Here is a 15,365-nt window from a genome sequence, read left to right as displayed (position 1 = left end):
TACACTTGGACCTTGTCAGGTGGAACACACAGAAATCAGATTGACTACATCTGTGGAAAGAGACGATAGAAAAGCTCAATATCATCAGTCAGAACAAGGCCAGGGGCTGACTGTGAAACACACCATCAATTGTTCATATGCAAGTTCAAGCTGAAACTGAAGAAAATCAGAGCAAGTCCACGAGAGCCAAAGTATGACCTTGAGTATATCCCACATGAATTTAGAGACCATCTCAAGAATAGATTTGATGCATTGAACACTAGTGACCAAAGACCAGACGAGTTGTGAAATGATATCAAGGACACCATCCATGAAGAAAGCAAGAGGTCACTGAAAAGACAGGAAAGAAAGAAAAGACCAAGGTGGATGTCAGAGGAGACTCTGAAACTTGCTCTTGAGCATCGAGCAGCTAAAGCAAAAGGAAGAATTGGTGAAGTAAGAGAGCCGAATAGAAGATTTCAAAGGAACTCTCGAGAAGACAAAGTAAGGTATTCTAATGACATGTGCAAAGAGCTGGAGATGGAAAACCAAAAGGGAAAAACACGCTCGGTGTTTCTCAAGCTGAAAGAACTGAAGAAAAAATTCAAGGCTAGAGTTGCAATAGTGAAGGATTCTATGAGGAAAATATTAAACGATGCAGGAAACATCAAAAGAAGATGGAAGGAATACACAGAGTCATTATACCAAAAAGAACTAGTCGATATTCAACCATTTCAAGAGGTGGTATATGACCAGGAACCGATGGTACTGAAGGAAGAAGTCCAAGCTGATCTGAAGGCGTTGGCAAAAAACAAGGCTCCAGGAATTGATGGAATATCAATTGAGATGTTTCAACAAACAGATGCAGCACTGGAGGTGCTCACTCGTCCATGCCAAGAAATATGGAAGACAGCTTCCTGGCCAACTGACTGGAAGAGATCCATATTTATGCCTTTTCCCAAGAAAGGTGATCCAACCGAATGTGGAAATTATAGAACAATATCATGAACATCACACGCAAGCAAAGTTTTGCTGGCGATCATTCAAAAACGGCTGCAGCAGTATGTCGACAGGGAACTGCCAGAAATTCAGGCCAATTTCAGGAGAGGATGTGGAACCAGGGATACCATTGCTGATGTCACATGGATCCTGGCTGAAAGCAGAGAATACCAGAACGATGTTTACCTGTGTTTTATTGACTATGCAAAGGTATTCGACTGTGTGGATCACAACAAACTATGGATAACACTGGGAAGAATGGGAATTCCAGAACACTCAATTGTGCTCATGAGGAACCTTTACATAGATCAAGAGGCAGTCGTTCGGACAGAACAAGGGGATACTGATTGGTTTAAAGTCAGGACAGGTGTGCACCAGGGCTGTACTCTTTTACCATACCTATTTAATCTGTATGCTGAACAAAGAATACGAGAAGCTGGTCTGTATGAAGAAGAACGGAGCATCAGGATTGGAGGAAGACTCGTTAACAACCTGTGTTATGCAGGTGACACAACCTTGCTTGCTGAAAGTGAAGAGGACTTGAAGCACTTACTAACGAAGATCAAAGACCACAGCCTTCAGTATGGATTACACCTCAACATAAAGAAAACAAAAATCCTCACAACTGCACCAATGAAAAACATCATGATAAATGGAGGAAAGACTGAAGTTGTCAAGGATTTCATTTTACTTGGATCCGCAATCAACAGCCATGGAAGCAGCAATCAAGAAATCAAAAGACACATTGCATTGGGTAAATCTGTTGCAAACGGCCTCTTCAAAGTGCTGAAGAGCAAAGATGTCACCCTGAAGACTAAGGTGTGCCTGGCCCAAGCCATGGTATTTTCAATCACATCATATGCATGTGAAAGCTGGACAATGAATAAGGAAGACGGAAGAAGAGTTGATGTCTTTGAATTGTGGTGCTGACGAAGAATATTGAATATACCATGGACTGCCAAAAGAACAAACAAACCTGTCTTGGAAGAAGTGCGGCCAGAATGCTCCTTAGAGGCAAGGATGGCAAGACTGCGTCTTACATACTTTGGAGATGTTGTCAAGAGAGATGAGTCCCTGGAGAAGGACATAATGCTTGGCAGAGTACAGGGTCAGCGGAAAAGAGGAAGACCCTCAACAAGGTCGATTGACAGTGGCTGCAACAATGAGCTCAAGCAGAACAACGATGACGCAGGGCCGGGCAGTGTTTTGTTCTGTTGTGCATAGGGTCTCTATGAGTCGGAACTGACTCGACGGCACCTAACAACAAGAACAACAACATGTTTGTACGTTAAAATATTACTCAGAAGTGAGAATGAATGAACTACTGTCAATCACAACATGGAGAAATCTCAGAATCATATTGATGAACGAAATAAACCAGAAATAAAAGTGCAGACACTGTATGATTTCACTTCTAAATAGTTCAAAAACATACAAAACAAATCTACTATATTGGATATCATTTTTTTATGGGGCCCATGGACAGTCTCCAAAAAGCGGATAATTTTGTGTTTTTTGGTCTGTGTTCTCACTTCAGCGACATTTCTGAAAACCCATTTGCTGTACAATTTATTACTTGAGAATTTTTATATGCATATTATACCTTAGCTGGTATTACATAGTATATTCATTATGAGATTGTAAACAACAGAATATCATTATTATCTTTTACATCTCTAGCAATTTCTTGCACACAGTAAGTTTTCACATTATGTTTGTAAAATTAGTCATTTGCACAACTTTCATAGACTATTTCAGTAAATAATGATCCTTTATGTTCCTAAAAATTTGCTGCCTGGATACGAACAGTAACATTCTTATAAACTGACAAGCTCTGCTAATCTTATTTCCAGCACCAGGGAGGCTGAATGACTCTGGTTCACTTTGGGGCCAGTATCCTGCACTGAACTTATCTCATTACAGCTGTACTTCACTGCCAGACAATTGTTCTCTGACGTTTATAAGTAGACGGTTACTTACATAGTATGTTAAGGGTATAGTACTCACGACACCAGGGAAGCTATTTAGTTACAGCTTTAAATTCTACTCAAATCTTTTTATCTTGTATGTATGTGATGCTTTAATTTGGTGTTTTGAATTCCATTCAAACATTTTTTTAATGAAGATTGTTAAGATACCAAATGATCATTGCCACAGGATAAAAAAAAAAAAAAACTAGTTCCGATAGATTATATAAATCAATGTATATAAATAAAAAGGAATGCACTATTATTCATAATACTTATTTACACACAAAGTGGGTTCATTCTGAAGTCATTTTTGTTTATTTATTTATTTATTTAATCTGGTAGATCCTACAACAAAACATGGTTATCCCCAGGTGGTGAGATTTGGGTTAGTTTTTCCGTCTTTAAGCAATTATTCTGTGCATTTTATTTTAAAGGGATAGTGTTGGGGTATGTGTGTGTGCAGTGTTTGGGTATGTGCAAGTTTGTAGCGTATATCATGAAATTAAAACATAATGCTTATATAGGGAGTGGTGAGCAAGAAATAATGAATGATGGTTGACTAGAGATCGTTTAAGTATTATTTTATCAAGTATAAGAGTGGATGTCAAAGTAGAATGAAAACAATAATAGGGAATAAGTTGGATTTATTTTTAACCACCCAACCTGTATGAAATAACAGGTGATAAATCATGTAATTATATCAGTCACGTATTCCTGTGAGACAAACTTTTGAACACCCAGGGACCAGACACAAAGGTAGTTATATAGTCTCAGTCATCAAAAGACAACACTGAAGGTCCACACAGAGACAGCTGCATCTAAGAAATAAGTCACTAGCTCTAGATCAGGTACTAGTATTTACTGTTGTTGTTGTTAATTTGTTTTTTAATTAACTTTTTATATTTCTTTTTTTCTCTTGCCACTAAAATTATGTTTATAAAACCAGGGGAGGTTATGGCTCTTCGCATAAACTTTTATTTTAATTAAATATATTAACATCCCTAGATAACAGAGCATACGACAAAATGCAAGAAGTAATTGGAGTGGTGGTCAGAATTGTTTTTATTATTACTATTATTTTCAATCTCTTAATTAAATTTTCTGCATTTTAAAAATGTTCCTTCCCTGGGAAGGAAAAAGTTTCTAAAGATGTGTCTATAGGGATAGATATTTAAATGAGTTCATGTCAAGGTTTTGGAGACCTACACTTTGTTTTTGTTTGTTTGTTTTGTTTTTTATCCTGCTTTAAGTGAAACTTTACAAACCAAGTCAGTCTCTCATACAAAAATTGGTACACACCTTGCTATGTACTTCTAGTTGTTCTTCCCCTAATGAGACAGCAAACTCCTTCTCTCCACCCTGTATTCCCCATGTCTGTTCAGCCAGCTTCTGTCCCTCTCTGCCTTCTCATTTCCGCTCCAGACAGGAGCTACCCACATAGTCTCATGTGCCCACTTGAGCCAAGAAGCTCACTTCTCATCAGCATCATTTTCTATCCCATAGTCCAGTCCAGTCCCTGTCTGAAGAGTTGGTTTTGGGGATGGTTCCTGTCCTGGTCCAACAGAAGATCTGGTGACCATGACCTCTGGGGTCCCTCTAGTCTCAGTCAGACTATTAAATCTGGTTTTTTATGAGAATTTGAGGTCTGCATCCCACCGCTGTCCTGTTCCATCAGGGATTCCCTGTTGTGTTCCCTGTCAGGGCAGTCATCAGTTGTAGCCGGACTCCATCTAGTACTTCTGGTCTCAGGCTAATGTAATCTCTGATTCGTGTGGCCCTTTCTGTCTCTTGTTAGAGCTCTGTACTTTGATCACTAGGTCATTTTTCAGATATCATCCCTTTCACGATCCCCCTTTTTTTAATCTACCTTCATTCCATTTTTTTTTTAATCCCCACAGAGCAGGAGGTACATGTATGATATGATATATACTAAAATTGATTTCAGTAAAACATAACACTAGGACCCAAAATTCAGTTGTCCTCCCAAGTTCCACAACATCTTCTTAACCAAGGGCAAGTGGATTTCAAAGGTATTGAAGAGAAAGAACAACACAATATTATAAGTTCTGGAAATTGAGAAGGAGAACACAAATCAGACATGACTTTGAGGTTATGAGAGTTGATCGAACATGTATTACTATCACAGGTCTTACACATGTAATCTGTTTGTGAATAGAGACCATTAGTTCTTGCAGGTTACTTTAGAGGGACAACACAGGAAACCATACTCCCTTTCGGGCTTCTCTGCCACTTGTGTTAACAGCACCCTTACGATTAGTTTCAAAATGCTCTTCATATGTCCCTTGAGCAACAGAAATTTGCTGAAGGGAGCATGGTTAGCCCTGGCATATCTTTGTCTGTCTATTCACTTCAGCCTACTGCTCATGGGGACCCCGGTAGTGCAATGGTTAAAAGCTATGGCTGCTAACCAAAAGGTCGGCAGTTTGAATCCACCAGCCTCTCTTTGGAAACTCTATGGGGCAGTTCTACTCTGTCCTGCAGGGTTGCTATGAATTGAAATCAACTTGACAGCAAAGAGTTTTTTTTGTTTTTTTCTTATTGCTCGTGAAGATCTTTCAACCCCCTTTTCTAGAAACCACTACCTGTTCTACTCTGGCAGGTCCTGATTCACAGACTATGTCCATCGCATGGACAATGGGATGCAGTTTTGTTTGTTGAGTCTGGATGGGACCTGAGGGGTTAATGGGATAAAAACGGGAATGTTTCATCCAAAACCTGCTACAGCTCTATCTGCTCTACAATCTGTGATGATCTGAGTGAAAAAATAAAGGACTATATTGAATACCTGAACTGCTCACTTAAATATGCTTCCTTTTTTTTTTTTTTTTATTACTGAGTCCAACTACAAAATTGGGGAAAAAAAGAGCTTCTTATCAGATGATGTGGATTAGCTGCACCAATTAATTGTAAGAATCATGACCCTAAATTCTCAAATTATCAATTTCTTAATCCACACAATAAAAATAGTAAGAATATCATGAATACTACGTAGGTGTGTGGAAATAACATGATTTAATTAGAATGAAAGTGTCCTGCAAATTCTGTATAAAACCAAACCAAGCCGCTGTTGAGTCAGTCTGACTCATAGTGACTCCAAGTGTTATAGAGTAGAACTGTGTTGCATAGTGTTTTCTTGGCTGTAAACTTTATGGAAGCAGATTGCCAGGCCTTTCTCCCAAGGTTCCAACCCTAAGTTAATAGTACAGTACTTACCCCTTTATGCCACGCAAGGACCTTGCAAATTCTGTACAGAGGTACAAAAATGTAAAAGGCAGTATTGCCATTATTATTTAGTAGATTTGTATATCAATGGGTATATTTCCAGTTGGGTCAATTCACTTCGAGCAATCCTAGTATTCTTTCTTTACTTATTTTTAATTACCAAAACTGAGAAAGGACCCGAGGTTAAACTGTGAAGACAGTAAGATGATGCTAACCTTTCACTTCCATTTCCTTCTTTCAGGGGTTTCATAAATCTAAGTGATGGCTGCTGAGAACCACACTTTCTTTACTGACTTCATATTCTTAGGGTTTTTTGACAGAAAGGGTGTGAAACAGGGGCTCTTTGTACTCTTTCTTCTGGTTTATGGCATAACCATGATTGCAAATCTAGGGATGATCCTACTGATCAAGATAGACTCCAGACTTCACACACCCATGTATTACTTCCTGAGCAATCTGTCTTTCTGTGATGTCTGCTACTCCTCCACTGTCTCTCCCAAGATGCTGGCTGATTTCTTATCTGAGCAAAAGAGGATTTCATATAACTTATGTGCCACTCAGATGTATTTTTTTGGGACCTTTGCTGATGTGGAATGTCTCATTTTGGCTGCCATGGCCTATGACCGTTATGTAGGCGTTTGTAAACCACTTCTTTATACAATTGCCATGTCCAGGAGGATCTATACCCAGCTAGTGGCTGGTGTTTACATTGTGGGGCTGGTGGATTCAGCAATCCACACTTGCTTCACATTTCGACTGTCCTTCTGCAAGTCCAGTGTTATCAATCACTTTTTCTGTGACATCCCACCTTTGCTAGCCCTCTCCTGCTCAGATACATCCATCAATGAGATGGTGATGTTCGCTTTTATTGGTTGTGTTGTAGGGTGCAGCATCGTAACCGTTCTTCTCTCCTATAGCTCTATCATAACTACCATCTTTAGAATGAACTCAACTGAGGGGAGACGCAAAGCCTTTTCCACATGTGCCTCCCACTTAACCGCTGTGGCTATATTCCATGGTACACTCCTGTTCATGTATTTCCGACCAAGTTCAAGTTACTCAATGGACACTGACAAAATAGCCTCTCTCTTCTACACAGTCGTGATTCCTATGTTAAACCCACTGATCTATAGCCTGAGGAATAAGGATGTGAAAGAGGCCCTGAAAAAAAACAATAAGCATTAAATTATGTTCTGGGTGAAACTGCGTTTTCAAGCCAGAAGTATTTATGTAAAGATTCTTAGAGCTAAAGTTGAAGGACTTTGACATAAGGGCCTGCAGTTTCACCAATACACTCTTGTAGGCTTTTTTTTTTTTTGTTAGTGATCTTTGCGCCTAAGCTGAGTATTAAAAAACAACAACAAAAAAAACATGATTAAGTTGATTCTAACTCATAGCTACCCCACAGGGTTTCCAGGGCTGTAAATCTCTGCAGAAACTGACTGCTGCATTTTTTTTCTTGTGGATCAGCTGGTGGTTTTGGACGACAGACCTTGGGGCTAGCAGTCGATGGCTTTAACCTTTGCATCACCAGGGCTCCAACTGTGTGTAAGGAGCTTTTACTATTGGTCTTATTCTTCTCTCCAGAGTAAGAAAGAGTAGTAATGGTTTAACTTTGCTATTATGCAGAAGGAGCTCCTCTATTCTGTGCCCATGAGTATGTCTGAGTGAGATATCATGGGTTATAGCAGCATAGCCTCTAACACCAACTCAACATACCCTCATTAGGAGTCAATTTTTTAAAAAAATGAGTCTAATAAATATAAGAAGCCCTGGTACACAGTGGTTAAAGCAATCGACTGATAATTGAAAGGTCAGTCATTCGAAACCACCAGTGGTTATGCAGGAGAAAGATGTGGCAGTTGGCTTCCATAGAGATTTATAGCCTTGGAAACTGTATGGAGTCGCCATCAGTCAGAATCAACTTGATGGCAGTGGATTTGGGTTAATAAATACAGTTGCTCAGCCAGAAGGAAGTTTTCACGAATCAAAAGTAGTCTTATTTGTAATCTTCCTACCTATTAGCATGGCCCCTGGAAATGTTGCATCATAACACGTAGATGTAGATAATCCATATGGGTAAATCTGCTGCAATAGATTTAAAGTTTCACAAAGGCAAGATCCTTCTGTCTTGTTCACCATTATTTTTGCATAGCTATTCTTTTTTTTTTTTTTATTCTCAATACTAGGCTCCAAAATGTCCATCAAAAATACTTATTGAATAAATACATCAGTGCTTCCCTGGCAAAACTGATACAAATTGTGTCCTTTTATATACAAGTAGAACATCTATCCTTTAATTTTGTTTTAGCACATTCACTTTACATGAAATATGTCTGCACCTCTTATCATTTGGCCTTGTCTACAATAAGAAATCAGGGACAGGGCTCGTTTGACATAAAAACCATCTCAGGCCCTTCATTCCTCATTGCCGTTGCTGTTGCTATTGCTAGTTGTCTTCGAATTGATTCTGACTCATGGTGACCCCATGTATGCGGAGTAGAACCGCTGCATGAATTTTCAAAGCCATGACATTTCAGAAGCCGATGGCCAGGCCTGTCTTCCAAGGCACTTCTGGGTTGGTTCAAACTGCCAACCTTTCAGTTAGTAGTTGAGAGCTTCGCTGTTTGTGTCCCCAGGGGACCCCTCCATTCTTCCTTAACCTGCAGCAATAGTATCAGCAGATGTCCTCAGGATCAGTGGTTCATGGTTTATATTGCACCTTCCAGCCTGAGAATCAAACTGCAGGTTTTTTCTTGCTCTCACTCTGGGGATTAGATGTGGTGATGTGGTACTATTGGCAACTGTATGTGAACTTCAAGAATGGAAGTTAAGTGTGAAGGGCCTGGACCTTCTTTGAAGGCCACTGCAAAAGGTACTCTGTCTCCCCTGATGTGTCCATGGCATTACACATGGCATTAAAATATAAACAGCGGAAATACCCAGTTATACATTTTAAGTTGCAAAGGAAGAGTTATTAATGTGAAAATATGTGCAGTGGGGAAAATACAAATAAATAAATAAAGGTTAAGACCGTATTTATATTAGTATTCCATTTATAATAATTAAATTGTCTTTATGCATATCTGTGAAATAAACTGAAACCCTATTTTGAGCAAAAATTTGATACCCATCCACTGCTGTTGAGATTTTAATAGTAGTTTTAAAAGCAGTGTGGAGACTTAGTGTGACCTCTTCTCGCTTCATAAGAGGAAAGGAGAATCAAGATCAACAGCCCAAGGCTGATTCCTATGAGATGGAGGACTGACATGTCTCCTTTTTTGTCATCTTTACCAAATCTGACACCCACAATCCCTCCCACAGCACTGTCTACTTCTCTGCTGGGTTCAATAATTCACTGCAAGGCCACACAGAACTCATAGACAATACTCACAATTATGGGGTTTATTAGGGGAGTACAGGTTACAATTCAATCTCAGGAACACTCAAGGGTACAGTTCTTCCGTCAGAACAGCCTCTTCCCAGCTGTGCTCACAGGCGTGCCTCTCCCTTGCCCTAGGGCTCTGCACAAAGGCACTGAGCTTTTTCTCTTGGTGGGCCAGGAAGCCCACCTCACCATTTCCAGCCACCAGGTCTCTACTGGATCTTACCTGCCACTGCTTCTCAGCACCTTCAGGGTTACAGATCACTGTCTCTCTGAGCCTCCTTCTCCCAAGAGCTTCTCAGCCCAGGGATACTGGGTCCAAACGACATGCTGGCTTCTAGCTGTTCTTCCTTGATGGTGGTGGTATTCGTTCTCTCCGGCATCTGGGGTGGCTTATTTCAAGCAGACCTGGATAACTAAACTGACCGATCCCTTTGGTGGGTCACAATTAGCATATCTGCATAGTCCTTCCCAATCACTTAGGTGAAAGTTACAAGACTATGGCTAGAAAGGCCACACAGAAGTGATCCATCACATTGCAGTGGTCATCTCTAAGTGATTGGAAGATATCGTGTAAAATAATTTTTTTCTTTTATATATCAGTGTACTTGAAAAAATCCATAATGCATATGTATTGCATTAAGAATGAGAAAAAAAAAAACTTGTTTTATAATAGCAGTTTATGTACGGACATTATTTATGAGTATGCACACGTGTGCGTGTGTGTGTATGTAACCATGTGTAGATATGTGAGCCTGTATAATTGACATATTTACATATTCATTAAAACCAATTTATTCCAAATAAAGTATTTCTTGTAATTTGTTAATCATTTACTTCGTAGACAGAATTTCTTAATTATACAATTATGAATTGTTTTGGAATAATCCTGTCATCTTTTCCAGTGACTTAATTGAGTTAATTGCATATGCTGTTCTCATTGTAAGCAATTAACAATTAATCCAGTTATGAAAAACATGACACAATTTCAGGTGCCCAGGTGTACACATTTTATTTTAGGTTGTTGTTAAGAACGAAACATGAAGGCATTCTCTCCTGGACCTGAGACTACAGAGCAGTAATTTACAAGAGGTCTTTCATTTAGATCTTGCCTAATTTTATACATTCCTTTTTTTTTTAGTGTATAAAATGAGCTGAGTGTTTTTTACTTTAAAAATTACAGAGATGAAATAATTCATTGAAAATGATATTCCATGTGTTATTTGTTTCACATTGCTTATTAGACAGGTTTTGAAAACAAATAAAATTATTTGATTATCTCTTAAATATGTGTTTTCCTCTATAATCTCAAATACTTTAATTGGTGCTCATAGAATAATTTATATTATTTATCAGGACATCACAATTACTGTCCAATCCATTCCAAACTCAATGTTTTCTATTAGAATAATGTATTAGTTAACTATATCCTCATCTATGAAATTAGGCCTACTCATGTTATCAAAAATTGGTTTTCACCACTGCCTTTCAGCAATACGTATAAGGAAAAATATATCCTTTATTATTATTATTATTTATCCTTTTCATTGAAGGCACTGATTTACATATGGGTAGAAAACCAGAATTTTTAAAATTTTGTTTGATTATTTTTGTTTTAAGAAAATTATCAAGGTGAGAGTTTAAGATAAGAACTTGAACTTTGAAGTAAGACAGACCTGGCAGTTCATAAACTACCATTTACTTGTTAGCTGTATGACCTTTCTCAGGTTACTTAACCCTGCTAGGTCTCAGTTTCTTCACCTGCTTAGCAGGGATCAAAAACAATATATATCACTGGGTATATCACTGTCATAATTGTGCCTGACATTATTAAAAGGTTTGAAAATTCAGAAACAAATATTTATTTTTAAAGAGAGTTCACACGACTACCTGAGTTTGATCAAGAAAATTCCTAAGGTGATATAGAGCCCTTAATAACTAGCTCCCTAGCCAGGGGCTGAAACTTGATATGACTGAACACTGGGGGCAGGGGATGCTATTCATTGCATTATCTCAAACAGTGAGTCTCCAAGCCCCATCTTTCTATCCTCTTTAGAACCTGCTCACCCTGTCTGGGAGACCCCAGTTGTAGATCTTAACCTCAAAATTCCCATGTGTGTAGCTTTCTCCCAGCCACCTTAAGGCATGTTCTTCAAACCTGTCTTTACCCCTTGTTATTGCTTAGTAGAGGTTTCTTCATGGCTACCAATTTTGGTCACAACATTCCCATGTTCCATGGCCAACTATCTGCAACCATACTACTGATCTAAGGCCCACACTTCTTATACCCAAGAAGCGAGTTTGGATAATTAATGTCAGAGTACTTGATTTTACGTTATCCTTTATGACCCTATCTCCAGGGCCATGGCCAAATGGGCACACATAGCAGCAATTGGATCACTAGCTACTAATTATGATTCTCCCACGCCTTTCAGACAGCATTCCCTGCTCAGTATTTAGAAAGAAGCACTTGATTCTCAACAGCCTTGAACCACAATGCACAAAACTCTTCACTGTTGAAAGCATACAGTGTCCAGGGCCCTGTCCCACCAGTAATCTACATGGACAAACCCCTTCTTGTGAAAATAAATCCCACCTCAGTGAATCAAACTGTGATCTAGATTTAGAACCCAACATACATCGCCATTGTCAGAAGGCATTGTTCTCTTGGTCATCCTCTTTCCTATGCCTCAATCTTACCTTTGGCTATAGCACTTTTTTTAGATTTTACAGCCTTCTCCATGGGTCATGCCCCAGTTGCAGACCAGGTTATCGTTCTGCCATTAGTGGGTTCCAAGTCTTACCTCTGTCTGACAGAGCCCAACTTCTCTCAGATTGTTCAGCTTGGTGCTTACCAATATAGATTCCAGAATGAATATGTTGTTGATGAAATGGTCTATGAATTAGATTTTAATCTAGCTAACTTTGTTTTTTTAAGCCACCATACTGAAAAACATTCTTTAATAGTTATTTATGTATATACTGCCACTCTAGAGAAAAAAAACAAAAATACTGGAAAGAAAATACGGCACTGGGTTTTTTTTTGGGGGGGGTTAGAGGCATATATTCAATATGAAAAACAATCAACAGTAAAACTAATTAGGGCTTTTTCATAAAAATTCATTCAATAATTACACTGGGGAAGATACCATGGTAGAGGCAAGGGATCAAATAATGAGTAAGGAATTAATGAATAAGTCTAATGGAGTTATAGAACACAGTCACAAGTAGCTTCACAGTAAGATAGGAATTGATGAGAGTGTTAAAAGAAGCACACTCAAGATTTGAGTGGCATTCAGATTGTAAGTTATCATCTGTAATTGAAGGGTGAGTCAGAAAAAAATCATGTAAGGTTTAAATTAGAGCAGGACCTTTTTAGAGTGAGTAGGATTTGAACAGCTAAGCTACCATGTACACTTATTTACATGGGTATAAAAATAAATTGAAAAAGAGTCTCGATTTGTATTTACTTATGTTCACGAAAGAGGGAGTTACAGTATGTCATTGGCTTATCCGATATGGGGAATAATCATGGTGTGAGATTAGGATGGAAAGAGAGCTTGGAATGTAGGAAATAAAATGAAGGGCAATCTTATCCAGAAATAAATATTACAAATGTCAACTTTAAAATGGTAGAGATAGACATAATATAAATCATGTGAGAGGGCCAGTTCTGATGTTAAGTACTGGCCACATTCTATGGCTGAGTATTTATTACCTGCAACTTGGGAGAACATCCATATTAAACTTTCATCTCCAGCATTCCAACCATAGGCCAAGAAACATATATTGCTGAAAGGTTTCAAGTCTTATTTCATCCTTTCTTAAGAAAGCAATTTTGAACTGATAAGTTTTCTAAAGGCATTTTTGACATCTTTGTTCCTTAGACTGTAAATCAGGGGATTCAACATAGGTATAATCAATGTATAGAACACAGAGGTCACTTTGTCGATATCCAGTGAATGACCTGTACCAGGGTGCAAATAAATGAAGATCAAGGTACCATGGTAGATAGTGACAACGATCAGGTGGGAAGCACAAGTGAGGAAACCTTTCTTTCTTCCCTCAGCAGAACTTATCTTGAGGAGAGCAGCTATGATGAAGACATATGAGAGAAGAACTGTTAGAAGACAGACAGCTTCAAACAAACTAGCAAACACCACCAGAACTATGTCATGGCTGTAGATGTCTGTGCAGGACAGTGAAAACAGAAGGGAGACATCACAAAAGAAATGGTTAATTTCTTTGGAGCAGAAAGTGAGATGGAAGGTGTTAGTGGTGCGGATAATGGAGCTCACGGTGCCCCCCAAAAATGCTCCCATTGCAAGCTGGCAACAAATTCTCTTGGGCATAATAACAGTATAAAGCAGTGGGTTGCAGATTGCTATGTACCGGTCATAAGCCATGGCAGCCAAGAGGAAAGATTCTGTATCAACCAAAGAAATGAAAAAATAGAGCTGTGCAGCACATCCATTGCAAGAAATTGTCTTCTTATCAGAAACCAAGTCCACCAGTAATTTGGGAGCAATGACAGAAGAGTAGCATGCATCTATGAGGGACAACATGCAGAGGAAAAAGTACATAGGGGTGTGCAGGTGGGGACTGCTTGTGATTAATAAAATCATCCCAAGGTTCCCCACGAGCGTCACCGAGTAGATGGAAAAGAACACAGCAAAAAGAAGCCTTTGAAGTTCTGGGTGGTCACTAAATCCCAGGAGGAAGAACTCAGTCTTCACTGTGCCATTCACTTTCTCCATCTCTTTGCAGTGCTTTGTGGATTCAGGAGCAGTGACAGATATAATGATGACAATGTTAATAACAACCCAGACATTGACAAATAAAAATGAAAGTGCCAAAATAAATAGAACAGCCATTCTAAAATCTACTGGGTCATCCTTATGGCACCTAGTCACACCTACAGTTAATCCAACAGAATGCATAGGTTTCAAATATTTTAGCAGCAGAAGCTTATATAAAAAAAACCCAGAAGCTTATATACACACACACACACACATATATTTTAGCTAAACTGCCCACTGAGCCACTTTCTTATTCCTTAAAGCTATTTGTTCCCACATTAAACGGCACTACCCTCAAGCTAGCTGCTGACTCTAAACTTGGTATTCAGCCTTAATTTCTCTAACTCTGTCCTCCACCACATTCTGTGCAGCTAAAATTTCACAACTAAACATCTCACCTCAGTCCAGTCCACTCGACCAGGCCTACCATGTAAATCACTGCTTCTTTCATCTTTGCCTTTATCTGTTGCACAAGCCAATTCATCAGCTGCTCCACCTCCAATCTTGTCTAATGCAATCTGTTCACCCCTCATTCACTGTCCTCCAGCCATGAAAACTCCCTGTAACACACTACAATCTTACCTTCCTCAGCCGGGCCACTGCTTGTCTCTACAGTGTGTTGGTGCACCTAATAGAAATTTGCCACCTCTGGAATAATGTAGTCTCATATGCCTAGAGCTTGGTTACCAAAAGTGTACTTAAGCCCTTTACTATCAAGCAAATTCTAACTCATAGCAACCAGGCCCATATTTTTGTGAAAAGGAAAAAGTACACTATTTTTTAGGTTGTCTCAACCCTTTGCCGGAGAACAGCTCAGCTAACATAGAACAATAGGATTTGAGTTGACAATCACTCTCCTAGGCTGGTGTTTTGGTGAAGAGTTGTATGAGCTCTGTGCTTCAGGGCCTTTGCACATGCAATTTCTTCTACCCAGAACATTATTCTTCCAACTTCCTTTATTCTCCGAGCTCAGCTTAAATCCTGACTTTC

General features: G+C 39.0%; 2 protein-coding genes across 2 annotated transcripts; one reads left to right on the top strand and one right to left on the bottom strand.

Moving 5' to 3' along the window:
• Window positions 1-6,234: 6,234 nt before the first annotated feature.
• Window positions 6,235-7,376, top strand: LOC100659962 (olfactory receptor-like protein OLF2). The gene has a single exon (XM_064289328.1). The coding sequence runs from the start codon at window positions 6,453-6,455 to the stop codon at window positions 7,374-7,376; it is 924 nt and encodes a 307-aa protein (XP_064145398.1). The 5' UTR covers window positions 6,235-6,452.
• Window positions 7,377-13,400: 6,024 nt separating this feature from the next.
• On the bottom strand, window positions 13,401-14,333 carry LOC135232048 (olfactory receptor 5I1-like). Its single transcript, XM_064289327.1, has one exon. It carries the CDS (start codon window positions 14,331-14,333, stop codon window positions 13,401-13,403), a length of 933 nt encoding a protein of 310 aa, XP_064145397.1.
• Window positions 14,334-15,365: the final 1,032 nt, after the last annotated feature.

This window comes from Loxodonta africana, chromosome 7, assembly GCF_030014295.1.
Source record: "Loxodonta africana isolate mLoxAfr1 chromosome 7, mLoxAfr1.hap2, whole genome shotgun sequence".
NCBI classification, from domain to species: Eukaryota; Metazoa; Chordata; class Mammalia; order Proboscidea; family Elephantidae; genus Loxodonta; species Loxodonta africana.
The sequence above is the reverse complement of the archived record's forward strand: the minus strand, read 5'-3'. Positions and strand labels throughout refer to the sequence as shown.